General features: G+C 36.6%; 4 protein-coding genes and 1 pseudogene across 5 annotated transcripts in view; 2 read left to right on the top strand and 3 right to left on the bottom strand.

Annotated features, from left to right (window-relative positions):
* LOC104718182 lies at positions 4,058-5,047 on the bottom strand. The gene has a single exon (XM_010435871.2). It carries the CDS (start codon positions 5,036-5,038, stop codon positions 4,220-4,222), a length of 819 nt encoding a protein of 272 aa, XP_010434173.1. The 5' UTR covers positions 5,039-5,047; the 3' UTR covers positions 4,058-4,219.
* Positions 9,002-13,117, bottom strand: LOC104718181 (annotated as a pseudogene).
* LOC109126773 lies at positions 13,046-13,287 on the top strand. The gene is given in 2 exon segments (XM_019230556.1): positions 13,046-13,087; positions 13,090-13,287. Coding segments are annotated over 2 exon segments (231 nt in total). The 3' UTR covers positions 13,279-13,287.
* LOC104718180 (telomerase Cajal body protein 1) lies at positions 13,551-16,464 on the bottom strand. 2 transcript variants are annotated; one of them, XM_010435869.2, is made up of 14 exons: positions 16,236-16,464; positions 16,064-16,126; positions 15,894-15,946; positions 15,712-15,792; positions 15,540-15,613; positions 15,356-15,438; positions 15,157-15,263; positions 14,918-15,060; positions 14,788-14,835; positions 14,572-14,624; positions 14,242-14,326; positions 14,061-14,127; positions 13,868-13,987; positions 13,551-13,769 (listed from the first exon to the last, which is right to left on the bottom strand). In XM_010435869.2, the coding sequence occupies exons 1-14, from the start codon at positions 16,412-16,414 to the stop codon at positions 13,654-13,656; spliced, it is 1,272 nt and encodes a 423-aa protein (XP_010434171.1). In that variant the 5' UTR covers positions 16,415-16,464; the 3' UTR covers positions 13,551-13,653. The 2 variants fall into 2 exon arrangements, with proteins under 2 accessions (XP_010434171.1, XP_010434172.1); XM_010435870.2 differs by having other exon boundaries at positions 13,678-13,769; positions 13,868-13,923.
* Positions 16,587-19,099, top strand: part of LOC104720209 (anaphase-promoting complex subunit 4-like) — a 7,127-nt gene continuing 4,614 nt past the window's right edge. The window contains exons 1-9 of the mRNA XM_010438156.2: positions 16,587-16,761; positions 16,857-16,968; positions 17,168-17,259; positions 17,374-17,457; positions 17,644-17,883; positions 18,184-18,264; positions 18,433-18,584; positions 18,730-18,890; positions 18,977-19,077. Coding sequence (XP_010436458.1) covers positions 16,684-16,761; positions 16,857-16,968; positions 17,168-17,259; positions 17,374-17,457; positions 17,644-17,883; positions 18,184-18,264; positions 18,433-18,584; positions 18,730-18,890; positions 18,977-19,077 — 1,101 coding nt within the window. The 5' untranslated portion in view covers positions 16,587-16,683. The remainder of the gene's footprint in view (positions 16,762-16,856; positions 16,969-17,167; positions 17,260-17,373; positions 17,458-17,643; positions 17,884-18,183; positions 18,265-18,432; positions 18,585-18,729; positions 18,891-18,976; positions 19,078-19,099) is intronic.

Below are 19,099 nucleotides of genomic sequence, written 5' to 3'. Positions count from 1 at the left end.
AACTGATCAATGACTCTTTGTGAAGTTCCTGTCACAAACAAGTCATCAACATAGATTGCCACTATCAGACTTTCTTTCTTGTCACTCTTGAGATACACAGTAGGCTCCTTTATGCATCTTTTAAAGTTCATCTTCTTCAGAACATGATCAAGCTTCACGTTCCAAGCTCTAGGAGCTTGACGTAGACCATACAACGCCTTATGTAGTCTGTACACTTGATCCTCTTGTCCTCGTTTAACAAAACCTTCTGGTTGGCACACATAAACCAGCTCGTTTAAGTCACCATTTAAGAATGCGGTTTTCACATCAAGGTGATGAATCTCCCATCCCTTCGAAGCTGCAATACCAATGAGTAGTCGAATAGTTTCCATTCGAACTACAGGTGCAAACGCTTCTTCATAATCATTGAGGTATCGAGGTTTGTTGATAACATGTCCATATCTTGTGACAACTTGCTGATTTTCATCTACTTGATCCATGTTTTCTTCATTTTGTTCATCTTCTATCTCTTCTTCTTGGTTTGAAGGTTCTTGGTCCGGTTCTTGATGCTCGACATTGTCATCCTGATTGTTCTCATCTTCATTTCCTTCTTCTACAAACCCATTATCAGATAGCTTAAACCTTCCTGGTTCTCCATTGGTTTGGTTTTCTGCATTCGACCAATCCCAAACTTTTGTCTCGTCAAACACGACGTCTCTGCTTACAAACACTTTTCTTTTAACTGGATCATATAACCTATAAGCTTTCGAACCTGGTTCTGGCCCTAGATTAATCAAAGTTCTCGACCTATCATCCAACTTCTTAAGATGTGGTCCAATGATTTTAGCATAAGCAACACAGCCAAATACTCGTAGATGCTCGATGTTAGGCTTTCTCTTCGTGAAACTTTCATATGGAGTATGAACCGCTAAAGCTTTGGTAGGAACTCGATTGATTAGATATGTTGAATGACGTACAGCCTCTCCCCATAGTTCATTAGGCAATTTCATAGCTTTAAGCAAGCTTCTTGTCATCTCAATTAATGTGCGGTTTCTTCTTTCAACTACACCATTCTGTTGAGGAGTATATGGTGCAGTTAAATGTCTAGAGACTCCACTTCCTTCACAGAATCGGTTAAACTCAAGTGAGGTAAACTCTCCTCCCCTTTCGGTGCGAAAGTTTTTGATAGACAGTCCGGTCTGCTTCTCAATTCCTTCTTTAAACCTTTTAAACCGATCGAAAGCCTCGATTTTCTCCTTCAATAGCATTATCCACATATATCTCGAAAAATCATCAATAAGGACAAAGACATACCGATTATTAGCTGGTGTTGGTGGTGAGATCGGTCCACACAAGTCACCATGAATCAGCTCCAAAGCTTGAGCTGCTCGAAAAGATGTTGTAGTTGGAAACACATCTCTGGTTTGTTTTCCGACTAAACACGCAGTACACACATTCTTCTCATGAATCGATTGTGGCATTCCTACAACCATACCTTGTCTCACCATATTTTTCATTACTCCAACACTTATATGTCCCAGCCGTGCATGCCATGTTAGAGTAGTGTCGTTGTCTTGGATATAAAGACACTTAGGAAACTCAACTTCCATTAGCGTCTTGTAGAGACGGTTTGATGATCTCTTGACTTGTACTAACAACCGTCCAACTGGATCAATTAAAGTTAACATGTCTCCCTTCATGTTCACTTCACATCCAAACTCAGTCGCTTGTCCTAGACTGATAATGTTGTGCTTCAGGTCGGGAATGTAGTAAATCTCCTTGAGTGATCGCCTCTCACCCGTTTTTCCCACAAAAACAATCGATCCCTTTCCAATTATGTTGATAAACGAACCATCACCAAACTTAATCTTCCCTGTGATATTCATATCTAAACTAGAGAAGAATTCTTTGTTTCCCGTCATGTGGTTACTAGCACTGTTGTCAAGATACCATACACTTTCATTGTTGATATCATAATTCTTGGGAAACATCTTATCCTCATTCAATAACACCACCTCATGAACGTAAAGTGCATCAGCTTCATGAGTTTCATTAAGATTTGTCTCTTGATGTGCAACTTCTTTCGCAGGACATGAAGATGCGTAATGACCCGGTTTATCACATCTCCAACAAATTATTTTAGATAGATCCTTCTTCTGGTTTTGATTCTGATTTGATTCTGGTTTTGTACTTGATCTGGATTGTCTCCTCCACGACCCTGGCCATTGAACCTTCCTCATCCCCTGCCTCTGCCAGAGCTATCTCCATTGTAGTTACCACGACCAAAACCACCTCGACCATATCCACCACGGCCATATCCTCCTCGACTACTTCCTCTTCTTCTATAACCTCCTCTGTTATAGCCTCCTTNTTAAATGTCTAGAGACTCCACTTCCTTCACAGAATCGGTTAAACTCAAGTGAGGTAAACTCTCCTCCCCTTTCGGTGCGAAAGTNTAACCACCGTAGCTTCCTTGATTGCTTGAATTTGAGAACATAAGTTTTGCTTGGTCTTCACTCCGGGTCTCCTCCCTTACATGATCTTCATAAGCTTTTATACGACCAACTATGTCTCCAAATCCAGCTGTTNTCACCCGTTTTTCCCACAAAAACAATCGATCCCTTTCCAATTATGTTGATAAACGAACCATCACCAAACTTAATCTTCCCTGTGATATTCATATCTAAACTAGAGAAGAATTCTTTGTTTCCCGTCATGTGGTTACTAGCACTGTTGTCAAGATACCATACACTTTCATTGTTGATATCATAATTCTTGGGAAACATCTTATCCTCATTCAATAACACCACCTCATGAACGTAAAGTGCATCAGCTTCATGAGTTTCATTAAGATTTGTCTCTTGATGTGCAACTTCTTTCGCAGGACATGAAGATGCGTAATGACCCGGTTTATCACATCTCCAACAAATTATTTTAGATAGATCCTTCTTCTGGTTTTGATTCTGATTTGATTCTGGTTTTGTACTTGATCTGGATTGTCTCCTCCACGACCCTGGCCATTGAACCTTCCTCATCCCCTGCCTCTGCCAGAGCTATCTCCATTGTAGTTACCACGACCAAAACCACCTCGACCATATCCACCACGGCCATATCCTCCTCGACTACTTCCTCTTCTTCTATAACCTCCTCTGTTATAGCCTCCTTTGTTTCCTTGATAACCACCGTAGCTTCCTTGATTGCTTGAATTTGAGAACATAAGTTTTGCTTGGTCTTCACTCCGGGTCTCCTCCCTTACATGATCTTCATAAGCTTTTATACGACCAACTATGTCTCCAAATCCAGCTGTTTTTAAATCTAAGACTTGTTCCAACGATGCAACGATATGAATATATTTGTGTCTTGGAGGTCCTGTTAAGAACTTCTTTACCAATTTTGATTCTTCAATAATTTCTCCCAAAGCAGCTGACTGCGATGCTAGGCCTGAGATCTTGCCAGCAAAGTCATCAACAGAGTCGGTATCCTTCATCGTTACCCGATCAAGATCTGCAAGTAAAGTCTGAAGCCTCGTTTCCTTTACACGTTCTGCACCTTGATGGCGTGCTCTTATGGCTTCCCATAGAGTTTTAGCCGAGCCTTGATCTCCAACTTGCAGGATAAGTGATTCGGGGATGGATTGAAATAGAAGAGCAGTCGCCACATCGTTCTTCTTTTGATCGGTGGATCCAGGATCAATAGTATCCCACACCTCGCTAACTCGAAGTGTGATTCTCATGCGCATCGACCAAACAATATAGTTTGTCGATGTTAACATCGGACATTGGATGGACGGTGATCCAAGGTCCTTGGTTCTCGACAATGGATTTGGTTCGTCCCCCATACTTAGTTATGGACAGCTTCTTCTCCACAACTTTTGATCGGAGCTACAACCTTAGCTTTGATACCAAATCTAATATTAAGAACTTGAAAAATATAAGAACACCTTTTTTATTAGATTTAGAAAACTCTCTTAAAAACTAAATCTCTCTTTCTCTCAAGTCTTATGGAACACCTCTCCATAGACTCTTATATTTATAGGTTTACACTTTTCCTAAACCTATTAGAATTACCATTACACAACTTAATGACAATAGGAACTTTTCATTTTCCTAATCTATCTCTTTTGGCAACTTCCTAGGAGATATCTTCTTCCTCGAGTTGGAATTATCCAACAGGTTGGTTATCAATTATATTGCTTTATGTTACATAAGTAAAATCCAATACAAAAGTATTTTGTCGTCATCTATGATAAAAGATCGATTTCTATTAAACCATCTTCGTCTTCTCCGTGAAAATCCAACTCTGTTTGATTCCATTTACTCATCATCATCTTGCTCTTGTTATTATTATAGCAACGATCAAGCTTTATCTCAATCAAACCTTCTCCTCCTCCAGCTCCACCGCCGCCGTCCTCCTCTTCCCATCTGAATCCCATGTTCTCCGGCGAGTTCCAGTCACCGATCTCCGGGAAATTAAATTCCGAAGAGGAAGCAGAATCCGAATCCGAATCTGATTCTGGGTAACAGAGAGACAACGACGGGAACCTCACGATTTTTTTAAACCGGGTCGGGTCTTTTTCACCACCCGGGTTCTCTTCTTCTTCTTCTTCGTCGTCGTCTTCGTTCTCTTCGTAAGCTTCGTGTATCACTTCCAATGGAGCTCTCAAGTTCCACTCCACGAAACCACACGTCAAATGATCGGGATTCTTGTCGGAATCAACGTTAGAGTAGTCTTCAGCTGTCTCCTCGAGATTCTCGTTTCTTGTATCGGGTCGGGTGTTGGGTTCTCGGGTCGACCCGAGACGGAGAAGAAAGAGGAGGAGAGCTCCGGAGATGAGAAGAACAGGGGAGAGAGAGATTCGAAGCAAATCATTGGGCAAGTAGATGAGGATTAGAACGTAGAGAGTGATGAAACAGGAGAAGAGAGGATGAGAGAAGAACGAGGAGGAAGAGACTTGTTCGGTTTCTTCTCCCATGGCGTGTGTGTGTGAGGGTGACGGTGTTTGAACTTTGAAGTTTAGAGAGACAAAGACAGAGAAGAGAGACTTTGGTGGTCGTTGCATTTAAATGCCCCGTAGAGGGTTTTGTTTTGTTTTGTCTTTTNTTTTTTTTTTTTTTTTTTTTTTTTTTTTTTTTTTTTTTTTTTTTTTTTTTAATAGTCAACACATATTTAATTCTCAATAAATTTCGAAACATTGAATTCGTTAAATACAGTAAAACCTCTATAAATTAATACTCTATAAATTAATAATCATTATAAATTAATAAATTTTGCTGGTCCCAAGTCGGGTCAGTGTAAAAATTAACAATATTCGATAAGATAATAAGATAATAATTTTTTTGAAATCTTAATGTAAAATATGGTCTCAATAATATCATAAATTAATAATCATGTAAATTTACATATATATAATATATGTAAAGAAAAAAAAATATAATGTATGTTTCTCCTAAAGCTCATATCTACAAAACAACTGTTATGTTGTATTTTCAAAATATAATGATATAAAATCTTTTGTAACATGTCATAAATATAGCTACATTTTTTTAATCTAGTATATAGATGGATTAATATACATTTGAATTGGATATTTTTCTGAAGTTAAATTGATATTATACTGTTATGGAATATATTTAAGTGAAATGGATTATGAAAAGATTATATTTATGTGTTCTTCCATTTTGATTTGGTGTGAGTTTCGATTTCATCAGTTGTTGGTTTATTTCTTCGAATGGAAAAATCTTCTATTGACAAAGGCTGCGGTAATACTATACATAATTTGCAATGAAAATAGAAAAGAAATAAAGATTTTAAACCATAGTATTAATTTAAAATGGAGGAACGTTAGACTATTTGTGTAAAATTTTGGATATTCTGATCCTGGGCTAAGTTTAATCAGGCACGCATTAGCTTTCTACTACTAAATTATAGCGTTAAATAATGCTCCTATGTATGTATGGCTTAAAAGTCTTCTAGGCGAGATTGACGTAGATGGTCGCATAAGGCTTTCGTATTGGGAGGTTAATTTGCATTTTGCATGCACATCAGCTTCCCATTAGCTGCTTCCGTGTTTGTTGGTTTGAAAACTCTCTCTTGAATAATAAGATCAATACCCATGTATAATGCAATCACCGGAAGCTCTTGTCATGAGATCAATACCCATATATTACGAAATCTCCTTTCAAAAAGATCTACTAGTATAATTTGGTGATATAATGATGACAAGAATCCAAAAGAAAAGAAAAGGATATGATGACAAAGAAATACATGATGTGAGTAACAGAAGAATATTTCAATTTTAACCCATACAGACATAGTGACGTACTTGTCTTGATTCTTTACAAAGGAATTGAGAATTGATTTTATTGCTTCGATTCTTGCGGTGTTGTTGGTTCGGGAAATGTGAAAGCTTTAAAGTGCGTAGGACAAAGGCAAGGAATATAGTATTATACTAGCGTAGACGTGGTCACTCTAAATACTTCTGAAATATAAAGTCCAGACAAAAAAAAAAACTAGAAATACTTTCGAAATGTTATCGCAAGTTTATAGATTTTCTAGAAGAACAAAAGTTTACTTTCAGGTGGTACACACTCTATATTCTTTCTTTCTTTTGTATAAATCCAGAACTGAGTCATGTTTCAAAGACGAAAATAATACTATATTTTCATTTTAAATGAATAATCGTTTATAAATATTTAACTTGACATAGAGTTATACTTGGGGTTACTTTCTATTAGATTAATGTTAAATTTGATTAGTTTTGTAAGAATATGTGTATTTGGCATAATCAGACGATGATACATGTAATTTACCCGATAACCAGATTACCTAATTTAACTGTTTAGTTACCGAGATGATCGTTTGGTCCCCCAACAAAGGCTACAAGAATAAAGAATTGAGATCGTAACTTTTTATATTACATTTAAATTTTACTTAACTTCGTAAACTGAGATACTAGATTCCATATAATTGCACTAGCTAGGTTCTAATAGTTGAATTTAATAACCCAATACTCAAATACAAGTGTTATTGTTTCCCATTTTGACCAATCGTATGCATATTAAAAAATTTCCCCCGGTGAGTTGCATGCATGGTATGGTGTCATTTCTTTGAGTTCATTTTCATCACACAACATGTCTCTGTTACATCTTTTGCATTCAATTATTTTAGTCTCCACATGCTTAGTTTAGTTTTTGTTTTTCACTTTAACATATAAGATATTAGATATGTCTTCCCTTGTAATAATGATGATCAAACAAAGCAAAGTAGTTCCGCTTTATGTTTGTTGAGAAAGAGAAAGGTTGAAAGCCTGAAAGAATTGGTAGTTGTGTTGTGTGGGCAGTCGGAGTGGGTCTTTTTTGCAAAAAATGGCTTACTCTTTTTTTCAGGACTCTTCCTTTCTTATTGCGGTAAAGAATAGTATAACTTTGTGAACCGTGATCAAATTCCGCTTTATATTTTTAATTCGTTTTGGAGAGTTTGAACATGTGAACCGTGATCAAATTGCGGTAAAGAATAGTATAACTTTGGCATGGGTGCTTCACTTTTAGTTAGGTTCGGTTCAAAAGGAGTAGAGTTGGTTTTCGATTTCTTCGGTTTGGCATGAACTATATAAATATTTATTTCTAATTGAATTTGTCAAAAAGACGAGAAAATATGTTCACCTTAACCTAAAACTCTATATACTGAAAATTTATTAAGATACAAAATTGAATATTTTTGGCTATAAACTGCGGAATGGACTGAAAGTTTTTGGTATTTTTAATTGATTATTTGACTTATATATATATATATATATAGGGTTATTTAAGAAAGAAGCAAGAACTTTATATAAAAGTCGACAAAATTAATCAAAGTTTTGATGATTAGGGGAGAATGGACCCAAAGGACATACACCACGTGACTGGGAACTGTTTTTGGACCGACCACATCCATCACCAAGGCTTGACTTCCACGAAATGATTTTCAAAAATTGGTTGTCCAAAAGTTTTTTAAAGCAAATGAACAATTGGTATTTGGATTGTGATACGTTATATAAAGAGGAATTAAGGCATCACTTTTCTTCTTCCTTTTTATTTTCTTTTTCTTGGGTCTCTTTCAATGCATGGGCTAAAGTGGAAACAAAGCTATTCTATTATAGATAATGATAATGAGAGGTATAGAGATGCATATGGGAATGTTGACGTATGGATAAAATGTCAATCTCTTGATCAAAAGATAAAGTTAATCATATGTTATGTATATAAATAATCGTTTAGTTTAGTGTACAATTAATTTATCTGGAGATCGACACAGAATCTATCTAAGTGTCTATATTATATAACTACGTTACTGTGTAACTTAATGTAGATAACTATATTAAATTCATTATCGATGTAAAGTTGGAAATAGATTACAAAAATGTATAAGAAGTCCATTGTAGTGAAACCTTGAATAATTGGTAATAGCAGAGAGGACAACGACGTCTCATTAAGTTATGCCAATTATCCAGTGTCCAGAAACAGAGAACGAAAGAGTCACAATCGTAAAAAAGAGCTTGAAGAGCTAGTAGCCTGGCTGTAATAACACTATTGGCCTGATTTTTAAATATCAGTATGTTAAATATGTAGTAACTGTTCTGACAAAGTTGCTATTTAATGCACCATCCTATATTAAATGTTCAATAGTTACATTAATGATATTTCATTTTCTCAGATAGCTTAGATCTCACTGAAGCCAAACTAATCATAAAATTGCACAACAGTCTTATGAAATATGCAGTGGGCTTAAAAATGCAACGACCATAACCATTTCATGTACACCCACTGGAATTTCTTAATATGAAATTGTGAACTTTGTATGATCATCAAGTTCTGTGTCTAGAGGAATGTTGGTGAGTCTTTTGATGCATAGAGTGCATGAATGTTAGTAAGTTACCATATAATGAAGATAAAAATTTAGGCTAGTCAGAATTTTGGTTTATTTATGACAATCAATCAATTATTTATAGGTTAGAGTTTCATTAAATGTGTTGACATAATAAGTATAGGAAGAATTGATAACTTTTTTATTGCACTATACGACAAACAAAAAACAGAAACAGAACCTTGGATACTCTGAGTCTCTGACTAAAACCCATTACACTAAAATACATATATAAGAGAAAAAAAACCATTTTCAGTTCCCAATGTATGCAAAAGATGAATTTCTTCTTTACAAAAATCATCTCTAAACCTTTTTCTGAATCAAAATGCAAAAACTAATCTAAAAGAAGTATAACCATCATAGTAGTTAAAGTGTGTAAGTAACACACTTAGCCACCACTCGAATCAAACCATTTACAAACACATAACACTCTCTATGTAAACAAAGCCACAGAGACGCTTGAGAGTTGCTCTTTCCTCTTAGCCTTGGTCCATCGATAGGGATGCGGTGCATTAGGAGGTTCTATGTCATCCCCTTGACGGCTCGAATCCGAAACCTCCTCGAGATCAATCGAGTTTCGAAAGCACGAGTCTTTCTCGGTGTGGTGTACGCAAAATGTAAACTCTTTGCTACCAAACTCTGTTATAAAGTTTTAAAACAGAAATCAGAACAGTGAACTTGAATCGATCAAACTGTGAAACGATGGTATAAAAGCATGGAACTCACTGCTTCTCTGATTGATTTAGAAACAAGTTTTAGACTCTTGAGATCATCATGATCAACACCACAAATCACACGAATCTGTAAAAATGTTTTAGATATTAGTGAATCAGAATCATAATCAAAACGAAACAGATTAAGAAACTTTAAAAACCAAAAACTAAAACTTTACCAAGAGATCTTGAGGTAGAGACTCAAGTCGAGATTTCTCAGAGGAAGCAATAGTTCTGCTGCTTCGTTGTCTCTTCAACGAACTTTTCACCGGCGGCGAATCAGGTACCACCGGAATCTCAACGGCCGATCTAGACAGAGATTGACGTACACTGCTCGAAATCAGAATCCTTTTCCTGCCTAAACCTCGAGTGAACCTCACTGATCCTAAACCTAACTCTAGCTCCTCTTCCTCACCGTTAGACTTCATCACGACGAACCCTCTCTTCGTCAACGCCATTGTCGTACTTCTTCTTCTGCTACTAAGAAGAAGCTTCTCCGAGAACCACTCNTTCAGCTTTATGTTTGTTGAGAAAGAGAAAGGTTGAAAGCCTGAAAGAATTGGTAGTTGTGTTGTGTGGGCAGTCGGAGTGGGTCTTTTTTCGCAAAAATGTCTTACTCTTTTTTTAGGACTCTTCCTTTCTTTCTGTATAATATTTTATTAATTCGTTTTGGAGAGTTTGAACATGTGAACCGTGATCAAATTGCGGTATAAAGCATAGTACAACTTTGGCATGGGTGTTTCACTTTTAGTTAGGTTCGGGTTAAAAGGAGTATAGTTGGTTTCCGATTTCTTAGGTTTGGCATGAACTAAATGAAGATTTATTTCTAATTAAATTTGTCAAAAAGACAGAAAATATGTTCACCTTAACCTAAAACTCTATATACTGAATTTTCTTATTAAGTAACAAAATTGAATATTTCTGGCTATAAACTGCGGAATAGACTGCAAGTTTTTGGTTTTTTTAATAGATTATTTGACTTATATACTATAGGGTTATTTAAGAAAGAAGCAAGAACTTTTTATAAAAGTCGACAAAATTAATCAAAGTTTTGATGATTAGGGGAGAATGGACCCAAAGGACATACACCACCACGTGACTTGGAACTGTTTTTGGACCGACCACATCCATCACCAAGGCTTGACTTCCACGAAATGATTTTCAAAAATTGGTTGTCCAAAAGTTTTTTAAAGCAAATGAACAATTGGTATTTGGATTGTGATGATACGTTATATAAAGAGGAATTAAGGCATCATTTTTCATCTTCCTTTTTCCCCTCTCTTTTTCTTGGGTCTCTTTCAATGCATGGGCTAAAGTGGAAACAAAGCTATTCTATTTAGATAATGATAATGAGAGGTATAGAGATGCATATGGGAATGTTGACGTATGGATAAAATGTCAATCTTGATCAAAAGTTAAAGTAACCATATGTTATATATAAATAATCGTTTAAATTAGTGTACAATTAATATATCTTGAGATCGACACAGAATCTATCTAAGTATTTAACATGCATGATCCGAAACATATATTATAATTACGTTATTGTGTAACTCAGTGTAGATAACTATATTAAAAATTCATTATATATTCATGTAAAGTTGGAAATAGATTACAAAAATGTACAAGAGAAGTCCATTGTAGTGAAAACTTGAATAATTGGTAATAGCAGAGAGGACAACGACGTCTCACTAAGTGATGCCAATTATCCAGTGTCCAGAAACAGAGAACGAAAGAGTCACAATCGGAAAAAAGAGCTTAAAGAGCCTGGCTGTAATAACATTATTGGCCTAATTCTTAAATTTCAGTATGTTAAATTTGTATAGTAACTGTTTTTGTCAAAGTTGCTATCAAATGCACCATCCTATATTAAATGTTCAATAGTTACATTCATGATATTTCATTTTCTCTGATAGCTTAGATCTCACTGAAGCCAAACTAATCATAAAATAGAACAGCAATCTTATGAAATATGCAGTGGGCTTAAGAGTACAACAAATCAATATATAGCTTTGAGTCTTAAGTCTTTGACCTATAATCAACAGTATGCAACCACTGGAGTAGTACTATAACCATTTTGTGTATCACACGCACTTGAACTTCTAATATGGGGAGTTGTGAACTTTGTATGGTCATCATTCATCAACTTCTGTGTCTAAAGGAATGTTGCTGAGTATTTGAATGCATAGAGAGTGCATGAGTGTTAGTAAGTTACCATATACTAGTAATGAAGATAAAAATTTAGGGTAGTCAGAATTTGGTTTATTTATGACAACCAATCAATTATTTAGAGATTCATTAAATGTGTTGACATAAGTATAGGAAGAAACTGATGACTTTTTTATTGCAATATACGACAAACAAAAAACAGAAACAGAACCTTGGATACTCTGAGTCTCTGACTAAAACCCATTACACTAAAATACATATATAAGAAGAAAAAAACCATTTTCAGTTCCCAATGTATGCAAAAGATGAATTTCTTCTATACAAAAATTCATCTCTAAACCCTTTTCTCTGAATCAAAATGCAAAAACTAACTCTAAAAGAACTATAACCATCACAGTAGTCAAACTGTGTAAGTAACACACTTAGGACTTAGCCACCACTCGACTCAAACCATTTACAAACACATAACATTCTCTATGTAAACAAAGCCACAGAGACGCTTGAGAGTTGCTCTTTCCTCTTAGCCTTGGTCCATCGATAGTGATGCGGTGCATTAGGAGGCTCTATGTCGTCTTCTTGACGGCTCGAATCCGAAACCTCCTCGAGATCAATCGAGTTTCGAAAAGCACGAGTCTTTCTCGGTGTGGTGTACGCAAAATGTAAACTCTTGGCTACTAAACTCTGTTTAATAGTTTAAAACTGAAATCAGAACACTGAACTTGAATCGATCAAACTGTAAAACAATGGTATATAAAAGAATGAAACTTACAGCTTCTCTGATTGATTTAGAAACAAGTTTGAGACTCTTGAGATCATCATGATCAACACCACAAATCACACGAATCTGTAAACATGTTTTAGATTAGTGACTCAGAATCATAATCAAAACGAAACAGATTAAGAAACTTTACCAAGAGATCTTGAGGTAGAGACTCAAGTCGAGATTTCTCAGAGGAAGCAATAGTTCTGCTGCTTCGTTGTCTCTTCAACGAACTTTTCACCGGCGGCGAATCAGGTACCACCGGAATCTCAACGGCCGATCTAGACAGAGATTGACGTACACTGCTCGAAATCAGAATCCTTTTCCTGCCTAAACCTCGAGTGAACCTCACTGATCCTAAACCTAACTCTAGCTCCTCTTCCTCACCGTTAGACTTCATCACGACGAACCCTCTCTTCGTCAACGCCATTGTCGTACTTCTTCTTCTGCTACTAAGAAGAAGCTTCTCCGAGAACCACTCAACTACTTTAGCAGCACGAGAGAACCAAAACTCACCGATGAAATGGAGATAATGGATCATTTAGAAGTTAGAACGCCCCAAAAACACAACAAACACAGAGCAAAACAGAGTGATTTAAGAGAGAGAGAGATTTGCTGAAGAGTATTATTAAAGCTCGAGTTCGAGAGAGAGAGAGAGAAAATACACGTGGTGGATTGTTATTGGACAGCCGTCATTGGCGTTTTGTGTTACGATCCGTCCAAGCTTCTGTATCAGTTATTGCCCACAAAGATTAACCCGGTTTTTGCGGGAGGCCAAATCATCCGTGTGCGTGCGGCTGCATGGGATTATCAGTGTATTGTCCATTGATCGTATGCCACGTGTACATATTGGTAGTTTGAACGGTTTCGATCAACTGAATTAATAGGCAGACGAAAAGTTTTGATGGTTTTGAAACAGAGGATTTCATTGGATTCCATAAACAATAGCTGTGGATACCATGTGGAATAGATATTGTATTGGAATTTGTTATTTGTTTTGTGTATTTTTTTTAGCACAAAAATAAGAATATGCCAAACCTATTTTGGATAAGACTAAATATTACTCATAAAATAAACATTATTTTTTAATTCCTTTTTAAACATTTTGTGAAAAATAAAAATACGTTTAGGCTATTTTTTCATCTCCTGTGACATATTGTAGATAACGTCAGTGTCTTCATCACAAGTGTTGTTGTTCTCTTCGGATGTAACGTAGAAACTCCAGAGAGATACACAGTTTTCATCAGCTGCATGATGGCCACAAAGAAAAAAAGAAAGGTTTGATTTTGGGTGTGTTTATTAACAATGATGGGAGAGGAACTAATTTGAGTTTAGTGTAATGTACCTTTCAATTGAAGGTCGTTCTTATCTTCATCGTCATCATCAGGAATTGCAAAACGTCTGTGACCAGAGGATGTAGCAGCCATTGGAAGGTATGGGTGGAAAGAGAAAGCATTTACAGTATCTGCATCAAATAGGGTAATAAGGATCTCATCAAGAACTTGATAGTGCAATCAAGAAACCAAGTGTAAGCTTACCTGAAGCAGCTTGATATCCAGACACCCAGTTTCCGGTTTGTAGATCATACATGTGAACAAGCCCATCCTGGAATAAAAGACAAGAGGAATGATAGAATGGTTACATCATTTAACCATTAGTGCGTTCATAGAGGAAAAATATAAGCTCGGACATTAGAGAGGAAAGGAAGATCAATAGTACCTGACCACCAGTACCTAAATGTCGACCACATGGCTCAATATCAAAGAATACACGCTGGTTGGTGTTCTCAGTTGCTCTGTACAATCTGATACACACATATAAATGATCCATTTCAAACACATTTCAACTTTATAATAGCGTTCAACATCTACCCTTTTCATCAAGCTAACACTTCTAGTAACTTGAACATTGATGTAGCGTTAAGTTTTTGCTGCTTATGGCTCATTTAGCATTCATATTGTTTACAACACTTGTTTTTGCTTCTAGATTAATTTCTTGAACAAGTATGAGCTTATAAACCCAAACCAAAAGAAAGAAGTAAATACTCACTTATAGACTGTCTCAACAGATTTCCGCATATCCCAGCAAAGAATGTAAGGATCCTGAAAAGACCAAACAAAAAAGAAACATTTACTGGTAAGGTTACTAACAGACATGGTCCTATTTAAAAGCATACTTTAATATTGGACACCAACGAAGTGTCTCTGGATGCAATATGATCAAGACAAACATTCAGAGGGAAAAAGGTTTATAACAGTACATTACCTTGCGACCTCCTGTATATAAATAGTTCCCATCCTTTGAAAACTGGACCTGAAAGCAAGAACAGTTCAAATTATGATTTATCATACCTCAATGCACATAAAGAAAGTAACATTTAGTGACCCTTGCTTACATGTGTAACACCACCTTCTTGACCATGTAAAACATACAATAGCTCCATGTTGTCTTCTCTATAAATCCCAGTAGTCTGCCCGTAAGAGCCCACAGCCAACATTCCAGAATTAGTTGGGGAGAAAGCAAGAGTAGATAATATACCTGGAAATTATAAACCAGCAGAACGTTGTTTCTTGTTTCTGTGTAATCTGTAATACTAATATTGTGCAGAGTCTGAGTGGTTAATTACAAAAATACCTGCTTGGCCCTCTTTATTTTTCTGAAGAGTTGAATACTGCCCAAAATCTCTACCGGGACGATGAAGATCAAACACTCTGATGGAGCTGTTATAACCAGCAAAGATCCTAAAGACATAACAAATCAGTATAGATGATTGTTAATCAAATTCTCTAGCATGTGGAAAGATGGATAAAACTCAGATGAAGTTCTTGCTTACTTGGTTCCACCAGGATTAAATCCAACTGAAAATGCAGCAGTTATTTCATCCATAGCATCATAAGCTCGGTACGTGCACCGAAGCTGCCATTGTTATACTCACATGTAAATAACCAGATACACAGTAAAATGAGGGTAGAACAACTCGCAAGTAAACATGTTAAGTTACATGGAAAAATCAGCACCTCACCAGAAGTACTATCCCAAAGATGAATTGGATGGTCCCTCGTAGAGGTAGCAAAGACGCATGTTAAAGGGTCTGAAATCAATCAGTGAACAGCCAAAAATCAGTAACTCAACAGATGAACATTAAGCAAAAAAGAAAGAACCCTTTTAAGATGACGTTATCTATATTACCTGAAACTGACATGTATGGATACCAACAGAAATCATAGACAGATTCACCCTCATTGACAAGAAGACTCGCACCATATGAATCTACAATTCCAAAATTTGAAAGATAAACATAAACACACCATGGATCACAAATTTACTTCACATTTTATAGCATGTGACACAACATGTAAAACTTAGATTACCTGCTTCAGGAATTGGCACTCCATATCCATTAGTATCCCCTCCATCCTGAGGCCTGATAGACAATTTTGCAAAACAAACAGATTCAACAGAGAACTAAAACTACCCAAACATACAAAAATTAGTGATACTTGAGCTAAAAAGCGGTTTCAGTTGAACTTCTTCTACTTACAGATAAAACAGACTAAGTGTATTGTCCTCAGAGCTTGCAAGGAAACACGAACCATCAGGTGACCTATATAAGAAACAGTTCAAGGCAAAAAAGCAACAAAAATTCAAACTTTGAGAGAAAAACACAAAAAGCTAAACGAGAGAGTGAATTTGAAAGAAGAAGAAAGGTTGACCATTTAAGACCCTTGAGGAAATTATTAGGGTTTCTAGCAGTCCTGAACTGCTTGAAGAAATGGTGCGTTCTGTAAGGAGAGACATCGAATCTCATACTAGGCCACGATGGACTTTGGTCTCCTGATTCTTCTACCTTCAATCCTCCATTTTCATCTGCTACTGCTTCTTCTTCACCCATCTTCGTCAGAGCTTCTTTAGGAAAAGTAGCAGAGAAAGGTTTAATTTTGTTCTAAACCCCAAAGTCGAAAGCTCAAAAACCCAAACCGGGTAATTTCAATCTCAGACCGATGATTAAACCGAAATTAAACCAAAAACCGGATTAGGTATTTTTATTGGAAAATTGGAAGAAAAAGCCCGCCCAGGTTTCGTCATTAGTGCGTCTTTCTACTACCGGCGGATCCGGCGAAGGTGAACGCCGTCTTCACTCTGGTTGCTAAGTTTCTCAGAATGTCGGGAATGGGGAGTGATGAAGGTGAAAATATCATTCCTTTCCAGCTACAGTTCGACAAGCCCATACCTTTTCAGGTTTTTGATTTTACTTCTACTCAAATTTCGTTTTTTTTTTGTTGTTGTTGGGGGATTTGAGATAGAATCTCATGTTTTTGTTCAATTATATATAGATTAAGATAGCTGAGTGGAACCCGGAGAAGGATTTACTGGCAATGGTTACGGTGGATTCAAAGATTTTGCTGCATCGGTTCAATTGGCAGAGATTATGGACTGTTTCTCCTGGTAAAGTTTCTCTCTTTTGTTCACTTTTGGTAGATTAAAGTAGTCATCTTTGAATACAAGATGGCTTTTGATTACGTATTTGCTGAAATTGAAAGTGAAATGCAATTTGAAGTAGCTTGTCAATAGTAGAAGGATTACTCGGTTAATCAGTTTTTCTTTTGTGGTGCTAAGTTTATTTTCTTTCTTTTTGTCTGTATAGGAAAGCCTGTTACTTCTTTATGTTGGCGTCCTGATGGTAAAGCTATAGCTGTTGGGCTTGAGGATGGAACCATTGCGCTTCATGATGTTGAGGCAAGTTTTAGGTTGAAGCTAATTCATGTTTTCCATATTGAAGTATTTTGATGAGCTTGCAAAGCAAAAAGATCATATGCTTATCAGAAAGTGGTTGGGACTCTTTTTATGCAGAACGGGAAGCTATTAAGGAGCTTGAAGCCCCATACTGTAGCTGTTGTGTGTCTTAACTGGGAGGAGGATGGACAATCCAATATGGTATGTTTTTTCGTCTGATTAGTTGTGTAAGAACTCATGTTTGTTTCATATCACGGGATATTCTTTCGTTTATATTGATATTGAGCAATGATAAGCAGATATCTTTAGGTTTTGTTTTCTCACCCAACTCTCACATAGAAAGCTATTTGAGCCAGTGCTTAATTTTTCTTTGAGTTTGGTTTTCAGGATAAAATTGAAAATTTCTCAGTTTATGAGGACCGGACCTCCCGTTTTTTCCCTCCTGCTCCAAGAGCTCCAAAGGTGCCTGGACTGGTAGCTGGTGATTCCAGTTTCATGGATGACGGTGAAGATTCTTTGGCAGAACTATCTAATACCTCATTCCGGAAGTTTAACATTCTCTGCAGTGGAGATCAGGATGGGAGCATATGCTTTAGTATATTTGGAATATTTCAGATAGGCAAGATTGTAAGTCGCTCCTTTTGACTGTAAGTAATTGGTTTAGCCCTAATAACCCAGTCAGGTATCATGGTTCTTGGTGCTTCATCATATTCGAATCCTGCTTTGGATATAGAATTGCAGGATGTTCAATGATTTTGCAACACTATCTGCCTACGGAAATTGGCTTCTGAACTTTTAAGTTCTCAATAATGCGAGGGGTAGAATTGATTTGAAAGTGTTTGCTGTGAGCAATATTCTGTTGTTTTCTTTTTAAGTCTTATTTTCTCTTATTTCATGTGTCTGCTGCTCCTGCAAAACCATGATCAGAACATACACGAGCTGTCTGTTCCTGTTCAGCATCTGGATGAGCATGCCTCTTGCAAAATAATCAATGCGTCTATCCACAAGGTACTTGAATCTTTTCAAGAGCCATGCTTTCCAAATGATAGAAATGCCATCTCTTCAATTTTCATGTCTCTGACTGTAAATGTCTGTGGTGAAAACAGAGAAAGGAGGGAGCGGTGTATGATAGAGAGTCTTTAGATTCAAACTAATTATTGTATATTCATTTCTTAGGTTGCTCTGTCGAAAGACCTTTGTCGTCTGGTAGTAATGTGCACAGGAGAGCTTACAGATTGTGATATCAAGCCCAAAGAGGAAAAATTTAATGTTCAAGATCAACATGGTTTACATTGCCTTGCAATGGACACATCTATATTTTGGAAAAGGTAACTTGTCCCCAGACATTATTTATACACTCGGAATTATCTATATCTTCCCGCTCTTTGTTTTAAATCTGGTTTCCAATACCTGCAACTATCTGGTTCTGCCTTGCATCTGTTATATTTGTTATCTCATCTAATTTTTATTCAGGAAATATGAGCTTCATCAGGTTGCTCAACAAGCTTCTAACATTGAAGATTTGACTGAGGTTATTCGAGCATCCCTGTCGGTTATGAGCAAACAATGGGCGGATGCAATGAAAACATTTCATGACAAGTTTCATTCTCTTTCCACCTTGATCGTAGATAATGGTATTTGCCAATATTAGTTTGCTGGTTGAGTCTATTTTTTTCCCTTTTTCTTATAGATTCACTGGGTTCTGTTGCTTTTCTCCTAGGACTGGAATCATCTCCTCAAGAAGAATTTCTTAGTCTTTTGGGTGGTGCGCGAATAAGTCCAGCGCTTAATCAGTTTCTAGTTAACTCTCTGGGCGAAGTGGTAAGCTTTACTTGTTTGATCA

The sequence above is a fragment of the Camelina sativa genome, chromosome 10 (assembly GCF_000633955.1).
Source record: "Camelina sativa cultivar DH55 chromosome 10, Cs, whole genome shotgun sequence".
NCBI classification, from domain to species: Eukaryota; Viridiplantae; Streptophyta; class Magnoliopsida; order Brassicales; family Brassicaceae; genus Camelina; species Camelina sativa.
This window is presented reverse-complemented; position numbering and strand designations above follow the sequence as displayed.

What these genes read in the sequence shown, in the direction of transcription:
- LOC104718180 (XM_010435869.2), bottom strand. Translation starts at nt 16,414, where the DNA reads ATGGGTGAAGAAGAAGCAGTAGCAGATGAAAATGGAGGATTGAAGGTA. An exon ending in TTTAATCCTGGTGGAACCAA is followed by an intron (nt 15,264 to 15,355) that starts GTAAGCAAGAAC and finishes TTATGTCTTTAG; the next exon opens with GATCTTTGCTGGTTATAACA. An exon ending in AAATAAAGAGGGCCAAGCAG is followed by an intron (nt 15,061 to 15,156) that starts GTATTTTTGTAA and finishes TATAATTTCCAG; the next exon opens with GTATATTATCTACTCTTGCT.
- LOC104718182 (XM_010435871.2), bottom strand. Translation starts at nt 5,038, where the DNA reads ATGCAACGACCACCAAAGTCTCTCTTCTCTGTCTTTGTCTCTCTAAAC.